The following is an 18,345-nucleotide window of genomic DNA, read 5'->3' as shown; positions in this document are numbered from 1 at the left end:
TCAGAGGGAGCCGTTTCTCACAACGTTTTATCCCATCAACCTCTCCCAATTACTCGTTACCAAGAAAGGTTTTATGCTAAAAAATATTTTGAGTAACCCAATCCACTGAAAGCTTTAGAAACAATAAGTACAAAATGGGTCTGAATAGCGGAAATTCTTTGATTTTAATTTTACACTATGCATGAATACCTGCACAGCTTGAGAAAGACAACACAAACTTTGCAGCTCATTATTGTGGCATATAAACATATCTGCATAGTTCTCAACCCCCTTACAAAACCGATTCACCTGTGGTAATTACTGACACCACTTTATAAAGAAGTAACTATCATGTACACTGATGACTATCTAGTAAATAAAAAGTGTTATTATGGAATGTTAAAAGTTTAATATTAATATTTATATTATAAAATATGGATCATCATAAATATATTATTGACATTAAAAGATCACCAAACAGAAATGTTCACCAAACAGAAATGTTCACGTGGGTGTAGACCATGTTAAGTAACCTTTTGTTTAAAAGAGTGACCATGTACAGTCAAGGGCCTTTTCTGGTCATATGGCAAATTTCAAATTTTGTGTTATAATTCAACATAGACTCAATAGTTTAAAACAAAAATAACAACTTAACAAATTTGAGAAATACTCCTTCATCATCTCAAAAGTTGACGAAAATATGACAGTGCAAATCTCTATAAAAAATATCAGATTTTATGTTTTCTTCCATTGGGCTGCATGCATAAAAATCATGCCTGCAGGAAGTTCAGGCTTGTTGACTGTTTTGTAAACAAGTGGTGTACGCATACTTCATGGTCTATAAATTGCCCATTATTTGTTCCTAAAAAGAATTTTCTACACTAAAATCGAAGTCACACTTAGAATAAATACTGGTTATTAAAATGGCATAAATGAAATTAAAGGACTTTTCTACACTTCGGAATAAACACAAATAACAATTAAATCAAGAAATGAAGCATATAGGATTTACAAGTTCTGTAATTTCTGCTCATTATCAAAAGACGGAATAACAATGTTTACACTTCAAAATGATTCAAATCAACCACATGCTACACAGTAACTGTGGCGTGGATACAGCGAATGGATGTGATTTGATGCAGATAAAAATACTTTTAAAAGGGGAATAAAAAAGCATGTTAATGTAATAATAGTGTTTACACTGCAAATCAACCACATGCCAAACAGACACTGTGGCATGGATACAGAGAATGGATATGATTTGATGCAGATAAAAAATACTTTAAAATGGGTATAAAAAAGCATGTTTAATGTACTAATTGAGTGAATAAATACCCAAACCTCATTCTAATGTCTATATAGGACTACTAATTGATCTCAAAGTTCTCTACTGCTTCAGAAATATGAAAGAATAGTATATATTCACAAAATGGACTTCAATTACTTGTTTCAAAGTTGTTATGAGATTTAAAATGGACATCGTAACATCTGGAATATCTGAACACATCATGCCCCAAAAGTATTGAAAATCAATACAGTCCTAATTGATTACTGAACTGACCAATCAGTGCGAGTGCAGCTTACTGCAATGCACACTGCGAGTACAAATCATGTCATACTGTCACATAACCAGATACCCAGACCAAACAATTTAAAAAACTCCAGATGAGTAAAGGAACCAATAACTGTAGCACTGACTGCAAATCGAAAATATATGACCATATACATTACAAAAATAAGTATCCCAAAAATATATCACAACAGAATTATTATTATAGTAGTATTAGATATTATTTGTTACATCATATACATGTTGAACACTTTTTGTCTGTGTTTTAGAAGTTAAGCAGAATGCTAAGATGCTAAGCATGATTAAAAGAATGAGTGATGCCACAGCAACCAGATACCACCAGGTAAGTGTGAAAGACTCATCATTGTACTTGACATCTACGAGAAAAAACACAGGAAAATAGTTAGTGAAAAAAAGGGGAAAAAAGGGGAACATTGAAATTGGATTGCCGAGACTATACAATACAATTGCCGAGAGTTTACTAACAATAGTGTAGTTATTTCACAAGTGTTTGTAACTTACCATCTTGACATAGAATTCCTGAGAATCCTGAAGTACAGTTACACCTTGTCCCTTCAGAATAATCATCTGAGGAGCAGGTTCCACCATTCATACATGCACATGGAGCCGCTATTTCATCTGGCAAAGCAACAACAAAGATTAACTAGTCTTTTTCATGTTTGCAAAAACTAGTCAATGGTCCTATGTGTCAACAGAGTCAATGGTCCTATGTGTCAACAGAGTCAATGGTCCTATGTGTCAACAGAGTCAATGGTCCTATGTGTCAACAGAGTCAATGGTCCTATGTGTCAACAGAGTCAATGGTCCTATGTGTCAACAGAGTCAATGGTCCTATGTGTCAACAGAGTCAATGGTCCTATGTATGTGTCAACAGAGTCAATGGTCCTATGTATGTGTCAACAGAGTCAATGGTCCTATGTGTCAACAGAGTCAATGGTCCTATGTGTCAACAGAGTCAATGGTCCTATGTGTCAACAGAGTCTGTCTCAAAGGCTAAATGACAACATACTTCAAACAATTCTTACAACAAACATGAACAGCTAACTAAGTGAAACATAAGCAGTGAAGTGGAAATACATGAATGGGGTTAAAAAGCATACAAAAAAAGCAAAGGGTTAACCATTAATAGGGGGACGAAAGGAGGGGGGTTCGTGTTTGCAATAAATGCCCTTGACTTTAAGAACCAGAAATCCTTTACAAGATTCTGATCAAGAACCAGAAATCCTTTTCAAGATTCTGATCTTCTCATGTTATTATTGACAAATCCAAATAATTCATTGAGTTTTATCAGCTACAACAAACACAATATGGAAAGAAGGAATCTTATGAGTTCATACCTGCTATAAAACGTCCAATCTTTTCTTTAAGGTTTGAGGTCTCTCTCCTCCTTCTGAAGGCACCTGTGAGAACAAAGAGATCACAATTTTTATGAGGAACATTTCTGGCATGAATCTTTTTTTGAAGGGTCACGTCTCGAGAGAAGTCTATACTTTAAGAGCACAATAGCTGTGAGGTTTCATCTTTGCAGTTTCTTAAAACGAATGGACAACACTTAGTGCATCATGTTTCACATTGTATAGGGGACACTTTTTTAAACCAAAACATTCAGGAAACTTTTTTATACTGCATTGTTCAACAAGCTTGAACAGAACTTCAACATACAGCAGAAAGGTGGTTGTTGATCAGTAAACAAATCTTTCCCCGATTGATGAAACAAATTAAGGAAAACTACACCACCATTGTTGAGAAGTGACTGTAGCTGTATATTGGTAGCTTGGGTTCTTTTTTTGTGCACAAGTTATCTTAGCACGCACAACCTAATGTGGCTTAATTTCCCATCCAAAAGAGAAAGAAAGAACAGATTTGCCACATCAACCAGGGTCGCTTTCACAAAGAGTTCGGACTCGTCTTATCTCGAGCTCGTCCAAACTTAGGATAAATCTTAAAGTCATAAGATTAATCCTAAGTTAGGAAGAGTTTTGTGAAATCGACGGAAGGCCAGATGGGGATTTAAATTCACATTCTGAAACTGAACAAATGTCTCAAAAGAGGTCTCAGCCACGATATTCTCAACACAATGTGTATTTGACTCCTAATGTTTTTCATGCAAGTCAATAAGTTGAGGTGTTACAATACTATCTTGTGAAGTCCCTAGCATTATCATGATTATGATAGTATTTGGATATAAGAACAAGCTTACCTGGTACACAGATATAGTCATTGGAACTATAGAAACAGTTTTCATTATCTCTGCATGGTCGAGTCTGGCATGGGTTCAGTACAGGGGCTGTAAGTGATAAATGTCAAATAAATGTGTCTTTGTAAAAACTATGCAATATGTGAGAGTATTTCTTCATCTTCAACATATAGTCATTTGTTGCACTGACATACTGCTTAAAACATGGGATTTACATGCATTCAACATCTTAATTTAAAACATAGACCAAAATAATGTATTAGCTATTTACATGCATCACAATCAATAAGTTTGAAGAACTATCCTTGCTTATTAATGTGCCTCATGACAATCAAGTTTTAATATTGTACTAGTTTTTAATCAGACTGCTTATATGTTTAGTAATGGGCCGTATTCATAAAACATAGCAATTGCTTTTTCTAGGCTTTTGCTTACATCTTTATACATTACATCTGTATAAAGATGTAAGCAAAAGCCAAGAAAAAGCAATTGCTATTTTTTATGAATACGGCCCATTGTCTCGAGATTATGTTTGATATTGAGTATGTTTGATATACCATCAAACCATTTTGAAGTTTGTTCTTGTCCCATAATACCAAAATACTTGCATAAATCATGCTTGAATAGAAATATTATTTTCAAATTTTTGTTTATGGATCATGTTCAGATTAACAGTCAAACAGTCTTAGTTATCACTTCGTCTGCAGGTTTGTTTTGTTTTTGTTTGTGCCACTTTACGCACTATTAAATGACGCCAACAGAGGTTGTATGTTTCATTCTATCATTTTGTTACAGAAGTACCCACTAGGTACAGTTCTTGCATTGCAAAGTAGCTAGATAACAAAGACTACCTACCATCTTAAAAAAACATCACCTTGAAAAATAAACAACTACCAAAGTATTTAGCCTTCAAAACAACCTAAAAAATAAAGTTGTATTTAATATAAACTTACTTGACAGAGTGATAGTGAATTCACAAGTTGCCACGTTGCCTGCTGCATCAGTGAAGTTATACATAACCAGCGTGATGCCTTCTTCAAACACATCTCCTGAGTTTTTGTTACTAGTCTGAACAGCCTGCTCTCCTGAGTTATCAATGGATGTAGGTGTATTCCACATGACAATCATAAACTGGTTCCCTGCAGGAATTACAAAGGCCTGACTGGACGGGCAGTTGATGATGCTTGGTGGTAAAACGTCCGCTACAATCAAACAAATTATTATCACGTCAAGTCTAATCAATCCTTCAAATCAAACTTCAATCAAAGCAAAATCATTCTAGTAGCAGTGACCTCGCTTGACCTCAGTAATAACCATCTCCTGCCATAGGCCTCAAGAGTTTTATTACATCCTTTGATACTCAATGAGTTATCCTCATTAATGAATAGAGGTCCCAATTAAAGGTTACTTTGAACCAGAAGTCCGAGTTTGGTGACATTGGCCTACTTTGTAATTATGGGTTAGTTATTTCCATTGTATTGGTTCCCAATACTCCTTAAATCACACTGAGATTGAAAACTTATCATGCTTATTGCTTTGCCCTACACCAGGGCCCAATTTCATAGAGCTGCTAAGCACGAAAATTTGCTTAGCATGAAATTTCTTCCTTGATAACAACATGATTACCAACCAAATTTCCATGTGATTTTCAGGATAAGCAAACAACAGCTGATTACTAGTAACAAGCAATATGCAACAAAGAGAAATTTTGTTGGTACAATGTAATCCTGTTTTTATCAAGAAAGAAATTTTATGCTAAGCAAATTTTTGTGCTTAGCAGCTCTATTAAATCGGGCCCTGTGCAAGTCTGCATATACAGTGATTTCTCAGCCTTGTAGATAGTAGTTGGAGCCAATTGTCCTTGTGAACATTTTCAAGCGCAAAGTGGAGAAAACAAAAAGGTTCCAGAGAGTTTTTAACCCTTACCTTCTCTAACCACTATGATATCAAATGAGCATTCTTCCTGATTGTTGCGATCATCACTGAATGTATACCTGACTCTCGTTACTCCTTCAAGGAATGAATCCCCAGGGGTGTGAGTCTTAATGAGAGAGGGCGCTTCACCAGATTCATCCATAGCTGATGGCTCTGTCCATCTAACAACAATGTTAGGCTGTGTTAATGGAAGATCTAGAACCATGTTGGCAGGACAACCTGTGATGACTGGTGGGACATCATCAACTAAAGGAAAACAAGATATTCAATCAATACTATTACAGTCTGAAGATTTTTAAGTTATTGTTTTTCTTCCTATTGACAAGTATAATTATTACTACTTTTGAAAGTTTCAATCTCCAATCCATTATAAAAATAAGATTGTGAATTCTGCTACCAAGTTAAAGCTGAACCATAGGAAGTAAATAAGGGATAACTCATAACAACAAGATATATGGTCTATAAAACCATATCCCCCTCTATAAAATCATCAAAAATCCAGAAAATATGAGAATATTGTCCCTGGTTTCACCCACACACAAAACGTGTGCCAGCCCTGCAGACTCAGCACCCTCCAAAGCTTTGTGAAAAAAAGAAAAGAAAAAAAAACACCGCAAGATTTCAACCCCTGACCCCTATAAACTCCAGACCAGTGCTATTTATGGGAGGGTGTTCAGTGTGCAGTGCTGGCATGCGCCTGTGTGTGTGGGTGAAATCAGACTGAATATTCATTATCCCTGATGCAAATTTAACCTCTATTAAAGATAATATGAGCTTCTCCACGAAAAGATGTTTTTTTGTAGACAAATCAAAGTACCTGATTGGACAGAGACAACAAATGAGCAGTTGGCTTGGTTATCTGCTTGGTCACTATAGGTGTATGTAACAGTTGTATCTCCAAGTGGGAACTTAGATCCTGGAGCATGAGTCTGAACTAATGTAGGCTCAACACCAGAGTCATCAATGGCAAAGGGTTCAGCCCAGATTGTAGATGCCCCTTCATCAACCTCAGATAGCAGCAGGGACACACTGATGCTCTCCGGACATGCAAATACCATCGGTGGCAAATCAACTAGAAAAGCAAAGGGTTGGAAATAAAAAATTGTAAGGAGATGTCCAAATTAGCCAATACAGACTTTGATGAGTTCAGTACTGTACATATCCACAAGATTGTAAGAAAATGTGCAATATGTTAAAATTAGCCAATCATAAAATACAGAGGATACTGCTGGTTTACTAATTTTTTCAAAGGGATTCATATTTTGATTACATATCAACTTACTACAAATCACTGTTAACAAACAAGGCTTGAAAAGGAAACTTTTCATGGCTTTTTGTGATAATCGGAATTAAGACATCCAACACTGGCAATGCCAGATGTTTGTTGAATATAAGATACAAATTTGACCATTGTGTTAACATTTTGAGCTTGTTTGCACAATTTGGTATTCAGGCCCAACAGCTGCTAAACGGCTGATATTGTGCTTACTGTACGCCGCTATTAAGCACAGGAAAAAGGAAGGCTCGTGTGCTTACTGTATGCCGCTATTAAGCACAGGAAAAAGGAAGGCTCGTGTGCTTATCATAACAGACAAATGGCCGCCTTAAGTTCTTGCTGACCTGTGAAACAGGCTTAAGTTAATGTTGTCTTCAATAGTTAGCATGAACAATGGCTAAACGTAAAGCAGTGGTATGACGTTTTCCCCTTGTACATCTTGTGGTTGCAGGTGCCAATTACATCGACTGCGGCCAATTTCGCAAAATGCTAGAATTAATCCTAACTCGAGTTAGGACGAGTAACCCGTCCTAGTAACCCGTCCTAACTTAGGATGGGTTCAATTCGTCCTACGTATTTGGATACAGAACTGTCCCTGTCCTATGCAAGTCCTAAGATTAATCCTAAGTTAGGAAGAGTTTGGAGAAATCTGCGGCTGATCCATTAGATCTCTCTTACTGCCTTATTAAAGCCATTATACACTTTCGGAACAGAAACAAAAATAAAAGTTCACAGATTTACAAATAACTTACAGGGTTTACAGAAGGTAATGGTAAAAGACTTCTCTTGAAATATTGTTCCATGAAATGCTTTACTTTTTAAGAAAACATTAAAACAATTATCAATTCTCGACAACGAGATTTACGGATTATAGTAAACACATGTCATGACACGGCGAAACATGCGGAAACAAAGGTGGGTTTTCCCGTTATTTTCTCCCAACTCCGATGACCGATGAGCCTAAATTTTCACAGGTTTGTTATTTTATATATAAGTTGTGATACACAAAGTTTGGGCCTTTGGACAATACTGTTTACCGAAGGTGTCCAATGGCTTTAAAATGGCTCCAAACTAACCTGGTGTAGTTTTGACAAAGAAGACACAGTTAGCTTGATTGCCAGCTGCATCAGTGAAGGTGTAGACTACTGTAGTAGTGTTACCACTGACTATACTCCCTGGTTCAAGAGACTTATTCACGCTTGGTGCTTCTCCGGAGTTATCAACTGCTGTAGGCTCGACCCAGGTTGCCTCATTGACCCCAGGAGGTAGGACCACCGTGGACGGACAACCACTGATTACAGGGGGTACATCGTCTATAGTTAAATGTTAAAGAAAACCACATAAATACAGACATAATTTTCCAGACAAATTATTACCATTAGGCACATTATGTCAGGGCAATTGGCACGTACTTAAAGGCAGTGGACACTATTGGTAACAACTCAAAATAATTATCAGCATAAAACAAGTAATGGGGAGAGGTTGATGGTATAAAACATTGTGAGAAACAGCTCCCTCTGAAGTGATGTAGTTTTCGAGAAAGAAGTAATTTTCTACGAATTTGATTTCGAGACCTCAGATTTAGAATTTGAGGTCTCCAAATCAAGCATATGAAAGCACACAACTTCGTGCGACAAGGGTTTTTTTTTCCCATTAATATCTCGCAACTTTGATGAGCGATTGAGCTCAAGTTTTCGCAGGTTTGTTATTTTATGCATATGTTGAGATACATTAACTGTGAAGAGTAGTCTTTGACAATTACCAATAGTGTCCACTGTCTTTAAATGTCAAGATTTCTAGTATGATTTTAGTTAGCAATCTCTCAATCAACAGTCAAGCCATGTTAAAACTGTTTCTCACAAGGAATAAACTACTACACGCCAGATGATGTTTTTCCCCGCTTATTTTTTTTCTTGACAAACATATTAAGACCCGAACAACTTCAAATAACTGCGTTTTTTCCCCCTAAATTCTTTGCTTGCAGCAGGATAGCTGGCAAAAATATGCCCCTGGACTTACCAGTGTGTAAACACCTAACTGTGCTTTATTTTAACTCATACAAATAGGGAAAACAAGTTCTGGAGAATATGCCTTGTAAAATCCCTTTTCAGGATGTAACCCCAAGATTACAGACCTTTGTCCCTTTATTTAACAAACATGGCAAGAATGGACAAGCTGCCACCATTGTTTGTCATTCAATTTGGCTCAATCAGAGGAAACTCCGAGGGTTCTGAGAATCTAGAATACCACGGTAGATTTCTGGCTGTGGCTCACAAACGTCAACGTCAAATTTAAGAACTTATTATGAGATCCTTTGTCTTTCCTTTCTCAAGTCAAGGTGATAATGTGGCAACGAGATATTCAAAGGGACATAAATACTCAAAATTATTGGAAATATATTACTGCGGGTGGGCATGGAATAATACCGATGGATGGAAGTTAAAGCCTGAATAGAAAAGTAGGGAATATTCCACATGACGTGATGATGACAAATGTACCAACCTCCAAGACGGATAACCAAGAATACACAATTGGCTTGATTGCCTTGAGCATCAGTGAATGTATAAGTCACCATTGTTATCTCATCTAAGAATGTAGATCCTGGGGTATGGGATCTAATGGCGTTAGTCACTGGACCAGCATTGTCTGTTGCTGTAGGCTCCGACCAACTAGTGGTGTTGCTACCATATGGGATGCTCACATTAGATGGGCAGTTCATAACAACTGGAGCGGTTTTATCTGTGACGGAAGAAAGCAAACAATTTCAAAAAATGAATGAATGAATCTTTGAAGCAGAAACTTCTTTTAAGGCTGTCCGATACAATCACAGGGTGTAAACATAGAAAATATGTCGAGGACCCGCAGCCAGCATCAACTTTCAGTTTTGGGTCTTGTGACCAGAAGTTTCTTCGAATTTGCTACAAACCTTGGCTAATTTCACAAGAACCTTAGGAACTTTTCATTTTCACAAATAGCAGATATGATATGCCGTAAATATCAGCAAAAAAAAATACAGAAAGACGTACCAAGTGTGACAATCACAACAAATGTGCAGTTAGCCTGGTTCCCTGCATCATCAAAGAATGTGTAAGACACAGTGGTGTTTCCTTCAGAGAAGTTGGTTCCCGGCTCATGTGACTTGACGACGGTAGGAAGGTTACCAGAGTTATCAGTAGCTGTTGGTTCTATCCAGTTAGCAACAGTCATACCAAGAGGTAGTATTATATCTAATGGACAGTCACTTATTACTGGAGGTAGAGTATCTGGGGAAATAACAGAGATACAACTCAATGTAAGAAGTGCAGTACATCAATCTTAAACAGAAAAGACAAAATGTTTAAATTTGAGTGAATGGCTTTCCCAGATCTACTTTGAAATCAACAAACCAAACCTACCGAATGTAACCACCACAAGAAATGTGCAGTTAGCCTGGTTCCCTGCATCATCAAAGAATGAGTACGATACAGAAGTATTTCCCTCAGCAAAGCTGGTTCCCGGCTCATGTGACTTGACAACAATAGGAAGGTTACCAGAGTTATCGGTAGCTGTTGGTTCTATCCAGTTAGCAACAGTCATACCAAGAGGTAGTATAATATCTGATGGACAGTCACTTATTACTGGAGGGAGAGTATCTGGGGAAATAACAGAGATACAACTCAATGTAAGAAGTGCAGTACATCAATCTTAAACAGAAAAGACAAAATGTTTAAATTTGAGTGAATGGCTTTCCCAGATCTACTTTGAAATCAACAAACCAAACCTACCGAATGTAACCACCACAAGAAATGTGCAGTTAGCCTGGTTCCCTGCATCATCAAAGAATGAGTACGATACAGAAGTATTTCCCTCAGCAAAGCTGGTTCCCGGCTCATGTGACTTGACAACAATAGGAAGGTTACCAGAGTTATCGGTAGCTGTTGGTTCTATCCAGTTAGCAACAGTCATACCATGAGGTAGTATAATATCTGATGGACAGTCACTTATTACTGGAGGGAGAGTATCTGAACAAATTGTAGAGATACAACTGATTATAAAAGGAATGTTATTCATAATGTGAAACAATAGTGTCCCCTGCACACCTTCATTCCCCTGACTCTGTTAGAGCAGGAAGATACAAGAAATACTGGAAAGACACCAATTACTTGTAAAGTCCATACCCCTAACAAACCTCAAGTTTTCACTAACACATATGATCATCAAAATTTTCGAAATTTTCACAGCTTAGTCGCCTGGGTTTGGGATAAATTAATTAGTCAAACAATGAATACACTTTCCCTTGAAAAAACATGATCCTGGATAATCAACGGAATGGTATGGGTGAAGGAACGCTTCACCTCATTTAAATGTAGATCAAAGCAAGACAGTGAGAGACAAACAAACTTACACAAGACTGAATCAAATCAGAGAAGAAAACAAAACCGGAAAGCAGTTAGTGTATTTATTGTGTGTGATTTTTACATTAACAAAAAATAGACAAAACAAAACGCAACAGCTGCCATTTTGAAACTGTTCAAGTGTAAATCTGCATAAATGTGTATAATATGACCAGGGTTGTAGCTGGACCAGTTCTAGTGGTTGGCTCTAAATCTAATGTAGTCTTCAAAGGGTGAGCGGTTAAACAACATGATTAATGGTTAGATATGGGGTCATCATTGCTGAAGTGCAATCTAGGGGGTGTCAGTGCTGGGCAGCCAAATGTAGTTTGCTCAAAGTGCTGAGCCAAATTTGTTCGCTGGCGCCCCCCTACAGTGTGGTTAAAACACTGTGTTAGTCGATTGTTTAGTTGTTTAGAATTGCATGTGGCTGTTCACAATTTATCAGCATGAGTGATCTTTATATTCAACAAATAGCAACTGGAAGTATGCATCCAGTAATTCTCAAATGAAAGCCAAACCTTCAAGAGAAAACAAACTTGACTGAATAAAGAAGTTCTTTCCTAATAGTTTTAATAGCAAGCTGTCAATTACCATGCGGCAGCATTACTGTTAAAAAGAAATTGCTGCAAATTGTAATAAGTATCTTTAAAATATTTACAATAATACCACTGGACCTACCAAGTGTAACAAACACAACAAATGAACAGTCAGCCTGGTTCCCTGCATCATCAATGGCAATGTACGACACAGTAGTATTTCCCTCAGCAAAGCTGGTTCCCGGCTCATGTGACTTGACGACGGTAGGAAGGTTACCAGAGTTATCAGTAGCTGTTGGTTCTATCCAGTTAGCAACAGTCATACCAAGAGGTAGTACAGTATCTGATGGACAGCCACTTATTACTGGAGGTAGAGTATCTGGGGAAATAACAGAGATACAACTCAATGTAAGAAGTGCAGTACATCAATCTTAAACAGAAAAGACAAAATGTTTAAATTTGAGTGAATGGCTTTCCCAGATCTACTTTGAAATCAACAAACCAAACCTACCGAATGTAACCACCACAAGAAATGTGCAGTTAGCCTGGTTCCCTGCATCATCAAAGAATGTGTACGACACAGTAGTATTTCCCTCAGCAAAGTTGGTTCCTGGCTCATGTGACTTGACTATGATAGGAAGGTTACCAGAGTTATCAGTAGCTGTTGGTTCTATCCAGTTAGCAACAGTCATACCAAGAGGTAGTACAGTATCTGATGGACAGTCACTTATTACTGGAGGTAGAGTATCTGGGGAAATAACAGAGATACAGCTCAATGCAAGAAGTGCGGTACATCAATCTTTTTGGTAATTACTCAAAATAATTTTTATCATAAAATCTTTCTTGATTATGAGTAATGGGGAGAGGTTGATAGTATAAAACATTGTAAAAGAACCAGCTCCCTCTAGTTTTCGAGAAAGAAGTAATTTTCTACGATTTTGATTTCAAGACCTCAGATTTACAAAAATAGAACAAACAAACTCGCAGGACAAAGGAATCGTGACATCAGTGGCGGCTATTTGATGTGGAAATTAGCGTCCTCGGTTTGCCAAAGCTGGAGAACTGTGTTCAAACCCAATTAGGGGAAAATAGTCACTAGGGCGTCAAGGGGTCATTATAATAGATAAGCCGTTTTTGACTCTCGGCTGAAAAAGTCGCGCGGCCAGATGCATTTTTGACTCAAGTTATTTATTTCTAAATGCAAATTTTGAGAGTAAAATGGTTAATAACCGGTATCTACGATGTCTATTTAACCATAAAAAGGTAATAGTTGAAATATTGAGATCATCCTTTATTGGCTGTTTAAGATGTGGTAGGCAATCCCCAGAGAGTTGTTCAAGGGAAAACCAATGCAGTCAAGTAGGGATGAACTGAAAGCCTAAACCACATAGTGCCCCTTAGGATTCAAATCGTCAGGTCCCAAAAAGGTGCAAGGCAAGGCAAGACACCACTGCCAACCTGGCTGTCACAGGTCTACTTTGAAATCAAAAAACCAAACCTACCGAATGTACACTGCCAGTAAAAGTTTTGTAGCAAACCAATTCTGTAATGTTCCCTTAAACAGCAAAAACAAATGTTAAATTTTGATTAACTGGCTCTAAAAACAACAAACCAAACCTACCGAATGTAACCACCACAACAAATGTGCAGTTAGCCTGGTTCCCTGCATCATCGATGAACGTGTACAATACGGAAGTATTCCCCTCAGCAAAGTTGGTTCCCGGCTCATGTGACTTGATGATGATAGGAAGGTTACCAGAGTTATCAGTAGCTGTTGGTTCTATCCAGTTAGCAACAGTCATACCAAGAGGTAGTATAATATCTGATGGACAGCCACTTATTACTGGAGGTAGAGTATCTGGGGAAATAATGGAGATATAACTCAGTATAAGGGGCCATTCAAAATGTTAAATGTTTTACAATTTCTAAAAACATTGATTTGTTTTGCAATATTAAAAATAAAACTACATGTGGTTTGCATTGTGCATGTATAGTACTTTTACTCTTGTGCATGGATGTTAATGCACATTCAGGCCTTGAATTTAACACCGCAGGCCCAGTTATTTTAGCCCCGGACTAAAACTTTCATCAACTTTTGTTGTGACCAAAACCCGTGAAGATCGGTGCCAAGTTCAGAGGCTAGGTATGCCTGAGATTTGTTAACCCCCCTCCCCCGAAAACAAATATTTTGTTTTACTTTGAAATTAACGGTATCGCCGGCCGAAAAAACCCAGGTTGCTCCGTGAAAAAAAACAAAACAATATAATACAATAATTTTGCATAATTTTTTTTGTGGAGGAATTTTTTTTCAAAATGCATGAAAAAGCTCTTAAGTATACTTCAAACTCACATGAGGTACACAGGAGATGTTGCTGGTTAATGTGGAGGTACGATTGTGTCAGATATATTCCCCCAAGAAAATTAATCTCTGGCAAAAACAAAAATCATGTGCAAAATCCTCCGCTCATGGCTTCTACCTGTTGTGTTTAGTCTATGCTCGTGGGGCGCATTCAACAAATTTGCTAAATGAATCGGGACAAACTTGTGCGCAATTCGCATTTTGCGCTCTGCCGAATTGTCAGCTGAATCTGGTGAGAGAGCAAAAGCGTGCACAATCTTCAAAGTCATACTCTGTTCATACTCCTACTCTGTATGCCCGCCCAAGTTGATAATTCTGAAAAAAACTGCCTGCAATCTGAAGATGTGCATTATTGTTATTTTGTTTTCCCTGTCTGGCCCAAATGCATGAGAAAATGGTTGCGATGCGTGAAGGTCTGCGGTCGCTACCTCCATCATCCCATGGTACATGCATATTGATGCGCATTTGACATCCATGGTGGCAGCCATGTTTATCGTGGTTGGAAAGTTATGGATTCCAGTTAACTCGACCACTGCTAGCCAACTTGATTCCGACCAGCTTGACCGTTTACCAACTCGATTGTTGTACCAACTCGATCGTTGTGCTTTCAACTTAAAAGCTCATCTTGTCTGTTGTCCAACCCGTTGGTTGTCCAACTCGACCGCTGCAAGTAAAATAGAAAAGTCATCTCGCCCGTTGTGCCGAATCACACGCGGGCCATACTCCTATAGGCGTTTCACATAATGGGTGACGCACATGGTATTTCACATAGTGGTGAGTCACGTACATCCTGTACAGATTATAATGTACGTGTTCACATTGTACATTGGGTTACCACGCGCATTTGAACGCTGCTACGCAGGCAAGTAATACGATCTGGCTTTTTCCCGTTTTTATAATTTTTTAATGAAAAGTGAATTTCGATTTTCAATTATTTACCTTGACCCAACCACCCACTAATTCGAAAAAAAGTCAAAACTTAAAAAAAAAAAATACAATTTTGAATGGCCCCTAAGAAGTGCAGCAAACTTTCCTTCAATCTTAAACAGTACAGACAAATGTTCACAATTTTGAGTAATTGGCTTTCACAGATCTAATTTTAAAACAATAAACCACAATTACCGAATGAAACAACCACAATAAATGTGCAAGTAGCCTGGTTCCCTGCATCATCAATGGCAATGTAAGACACAGTGGTATTTCCTTCAGAGAAGTTGGTTCCCGGTTCATGTGACTTGATGATGATAGGAAGGTTACCAGAGTTATCAGTAGCTGTTGGTTCTATCCAGTTAGCAACAGTCATACCAAGAGGTAGTACAGTATCTGATGGACAGCCACTTATTACTGGATGTACAGTATCTGGGGAAATAACAGAGATACAACTCAATGTAAGAAGTGCCGTATATTATTTTTCATCAATTTTAAAATTTACACGGTGTGATGATGATAATAGTAGAATACATCCCTGAAATATTTCTGTCGGATATGTTATATTTGATGAGATATAACTTATCTAGTTTCGCCTTTGGAGTTTATCGCTCAGTGAGCGTTTTATTCATAGTTTGTTTGCATCGATGTTATGCAAAATGTGTAATCGGCTTTTCACTATTTTCTCGTGACCCAGTTGGCTGATCGCTCTCACACTTTCCAGGTTTGTCAGTTTATATATGTGGTGGATTATATTAAGTGCTTACACTGCCAGCAAATGTTTTGTAGCAAAACCAATTCTGTAATGTTCCTTTAAACAGCAAAAATAAATGTTAAATTTTGATTAACTGGCTCTAAAAACAACAAACCAAACCTACCGAATGTAACCACCACAACAAATGTGCAGTTAGCCTGGTTCCCTGCATCATCAAAGAATGTGTACGACACAGTAGTATTTCCCTCAGCAAAGTTGGTTCCCGGCTCATGTGACTTGATGATGATAGGAAGGTTACCAGAGTTATCGGTAGCTGTTGGTTCTATCCAGTTAGCAACAGTCATACCAAGAGGTAGTATAATATCTGATGGACAGTCACTTATTACTGGAGGTAGAGTATCTGGGGAAATAACAGAGATACAACTCAATATGGCTGTCAATTTTGAAATCAAATAAAAAGTAAAGAAATTTTGTTAGGAGCACACACTCTTACAAAATTAGTTCACGCAAAACGAAAACTTCACCTACCGAGTGTAACAACAACCATAAATGAACACACTGCTAGGTTCCCAGCAGCATCAATAAATCTGTACGCGACAGTAGTGTTTCTATCAGGGAAGCTGTCTCCTGGCTCATGTGATTTAATGACCAGAGGAGATTCACCGGTATCATCAAGAGCTGTAGGCTCCACCCAGTTAGCAATGGTCATACCAAGAGGTAATATGATGTCTGACGGACAATCACTAACTGCCGGAGGTTGGTTGTCTGGGAAGTTACAACAAATTGAAATATTTCGGTTTTGTTCCTCCGATTAATATTTTTTTGTTAGTTCAAAATAGTCAACCAACAAACATCAATGTACTTTATAATACGCATTCATAAACACCCTTTTAGTAACTGCGCCTAATATGTGTGTAGAAGCGCGTATACACACCATCCGACTTGCACAAAACATCTCCACAATTTTTTTTTTTTTAATTAGCAAACGTCAAAAATTCGCAAAGGAAACAAGTGACAGATTGTCGAGAATTGTGAAACTGTTTTTAATCAAAGGCACTGGCCTTTATCGCACGGCCACGACCCTGGCGGTTTTAAACCGCCGTTAAAGAACTCGTTGCCACTCTTTTATTCCCTTATTATATAACATTATCAGTGATTTAGTGAATCTTTTGATAAGTAGCGAGTATACTGTGCTAACACACATCGGTGCATGGGAAAGTAGCGAGTATACTGTGCTAACACACATCGGTGCATGGGAAAGTAGCGAGTATACTGTGCTAACACACATCGGTGCATGGGAAAGTAGCGAGTATACTGTGCTTACACACATCGGTGCATGGGAAAGTAGCGAGTATACTGTGCTAACACACATCGGTGCATGGGAAAGTACTGAGTATACTGTGCTAACACACATCGGTGCATGGGAAAGTACTGAGTATACTGTGCTAACACACATCGGTGCATGGGAAAGTAGCGAGTATACTGTGCTAACACACATCGGTGCATGGGAAAGTAGCGAGTATACTGTGCTAACACACATCGGTGCATGGGAAAGTAGCGAGTATACTGTGCTTACACACATCGGTGCATGGGAAAGTAGCGAGTATACTGTGCTAACACACATCGGTGCATGGGAAAGTACTGAGTATACTGTGCTAACACACATCGGTGCATGGGAAAGTACTGAGTATACTGTGCTAACACACATCGGTGCATGGGAAAGTAGCGAGTATACTGTGCTAACACACATCGGTGCATGGGAAAGTAGCGAGTATACTGTGCTAACACACATTGGTGCATGGGAAAGTAGCGAGTATACTGTGCTAACACACATCGGTGCATGGGAAAGTACTGAGTATACTGTGCTAACACACATCGGTGCATGGGAAAGTACTGAGTATACTGTGCTAACACACATCGGTGCATGGGAAAGTAGCGAGTATACTGTGCTAACACACATCGGTGCATGGTTCTTTATCACCAACGAAAATTTAACCAATCAAAAGAGTGACAATATTCAACTGCAAACCATGCCCACTTCACACAAACTGGCTTGAATTGCTTGCAGCTTTGAGCTATGGCTTTTCTTGGAGATTTACAAAAAGGGAATAACAATCTCTGGACTTGCCTGATTGGTTTGTTTTTCAAGGTATTGTCAGTATTATCAGTTTCCGTCATAAGAAATGTCTTCCAATGACCAACAAGTATTTTTGGTGAAACAACCCATAGATGCACGCAAAATTCGGAGCTGAGGGAGAAGGGTGAATAATGTGACTGCCCACCTAAAAAAAATATGTTATACTTGCTTTAGTGTAATTTAGTGTGTTTGCATAACTTATTTCTAACATTATTCTGCATTTTCCAATGGCTGAGGGGGACAAGAAAAGAACAATTCAGCAGCCACTGCCAGAAACATAAGGGCAAACCCCCTTCTCTTAATAATAAATGTACTGG

General features: G+C 38.1%; 1 protein-coding gene across 5 annotated transcripts in view; it reads right to left on the bottom strand.

Moving 5' to 3' along the window:
- Nucleotides 1-154: 154 nt before the first annotated feature.
- Nucleotides 155-18,345, bottom strand: part of LOC117288872 (hyalin-like) — a 45,054-nt gene continuing 26,863 nt past the window's right edge. The window contains exons 18-34 of one of the 5 annotated variants that reach the window (XM_033769726.1): nucleotides 16,055-16,291; nucleotides 15,372-15,608; nucleotides 13,512-13,748; nucleotides 12,402-12,638; nucleotides 12,033-12,269; nucleotides 10,743-10,979; nucleotides 10,374-10,610; nucleotides 10,005-10,241; nucleotides 9,481-9,717; nucleotides 8,055-8,291; nucleotides 6,520-6,774; nucleotides 5,694-5,948; nucleotides 4,721-4,969; nucleotides 3,771-3,857; nucleotides 2,908-2,970; nucleotides 2,072-2,188; nucleotides 155-1,926 (exon numbers count right to left, since the gene is read on the bottom strand). In XM_033769726.1, coding sequence (XP_033625617.1) covers nucleotides 1,763-1,926; nucleotides 2,072-2,188; nucleotides 2,908-2,970; nucleotides 3,771-3,857; nucleotides 4,721-4,969; nucleotides 5,694-5,948; nucleotides 6,520-6,774; nucleotides 8,055-8,291; nucleotides 9,481-9,717; nucleotides 10,005-10,241; nucleotides 10,374-10,610; nucleotides 10,743-10,979; nucleotides 12,033-12,269; nucleotides 12,402-12,638; nucleotides 13,512-13,748; nucleotides 15,372-15,608; nucleotides 16,055-16,291 — 3,560 coding nt within the window. In that variant the 3' untranslated portion in view covers nucleotides 155-1,762. The remainder of the gene's footprint in view (nucleotides 1,927-2,071; nucleotides 2,189-2,907; nucleotides 2,971-3,770; nucleotides 3,858-4,720; nucleotides 4,970-5,693; nucleotides 5,949-6,519; nucleotides 6,775-8,054; nucleotides 8,292-9,480; nucleotides 9,718-10,004; nucleotides 10,242-10,373; nucleotides 10,611-10,742; nucleotides 10,980-12,032; nucleotides 12,270-12,401; nucleotides 12,639-13,511; nucleotides 13,749-15,371; nucleotides 15,609-16,054; nucleotides 16,292-18,345) is intronic. The other 4 variants (XM_033769728.1, XM_033769727.1, XM_033769729.1 and 1 more) reach the window with 4 other exon arrangements.

Source organism: Asterias rubens, chromosome 4 (assembly GCF_902459465.1).
Source record: "Asterias rubens chromosome 4, eAstRub1.3, whole genome shotgun sequence".
Lineage (NCBI taxonomy): Eukaryota > Metazoa > Echinodermata > Asteroidea > Forcipulatida > Asteriidae > Asterias > Asterias rubens.
The sequence above is the reverse complement of the archived record's forward strand: the minus strand, read 5'-3'. Positions and strand labels throughout refer to the sequence as shown.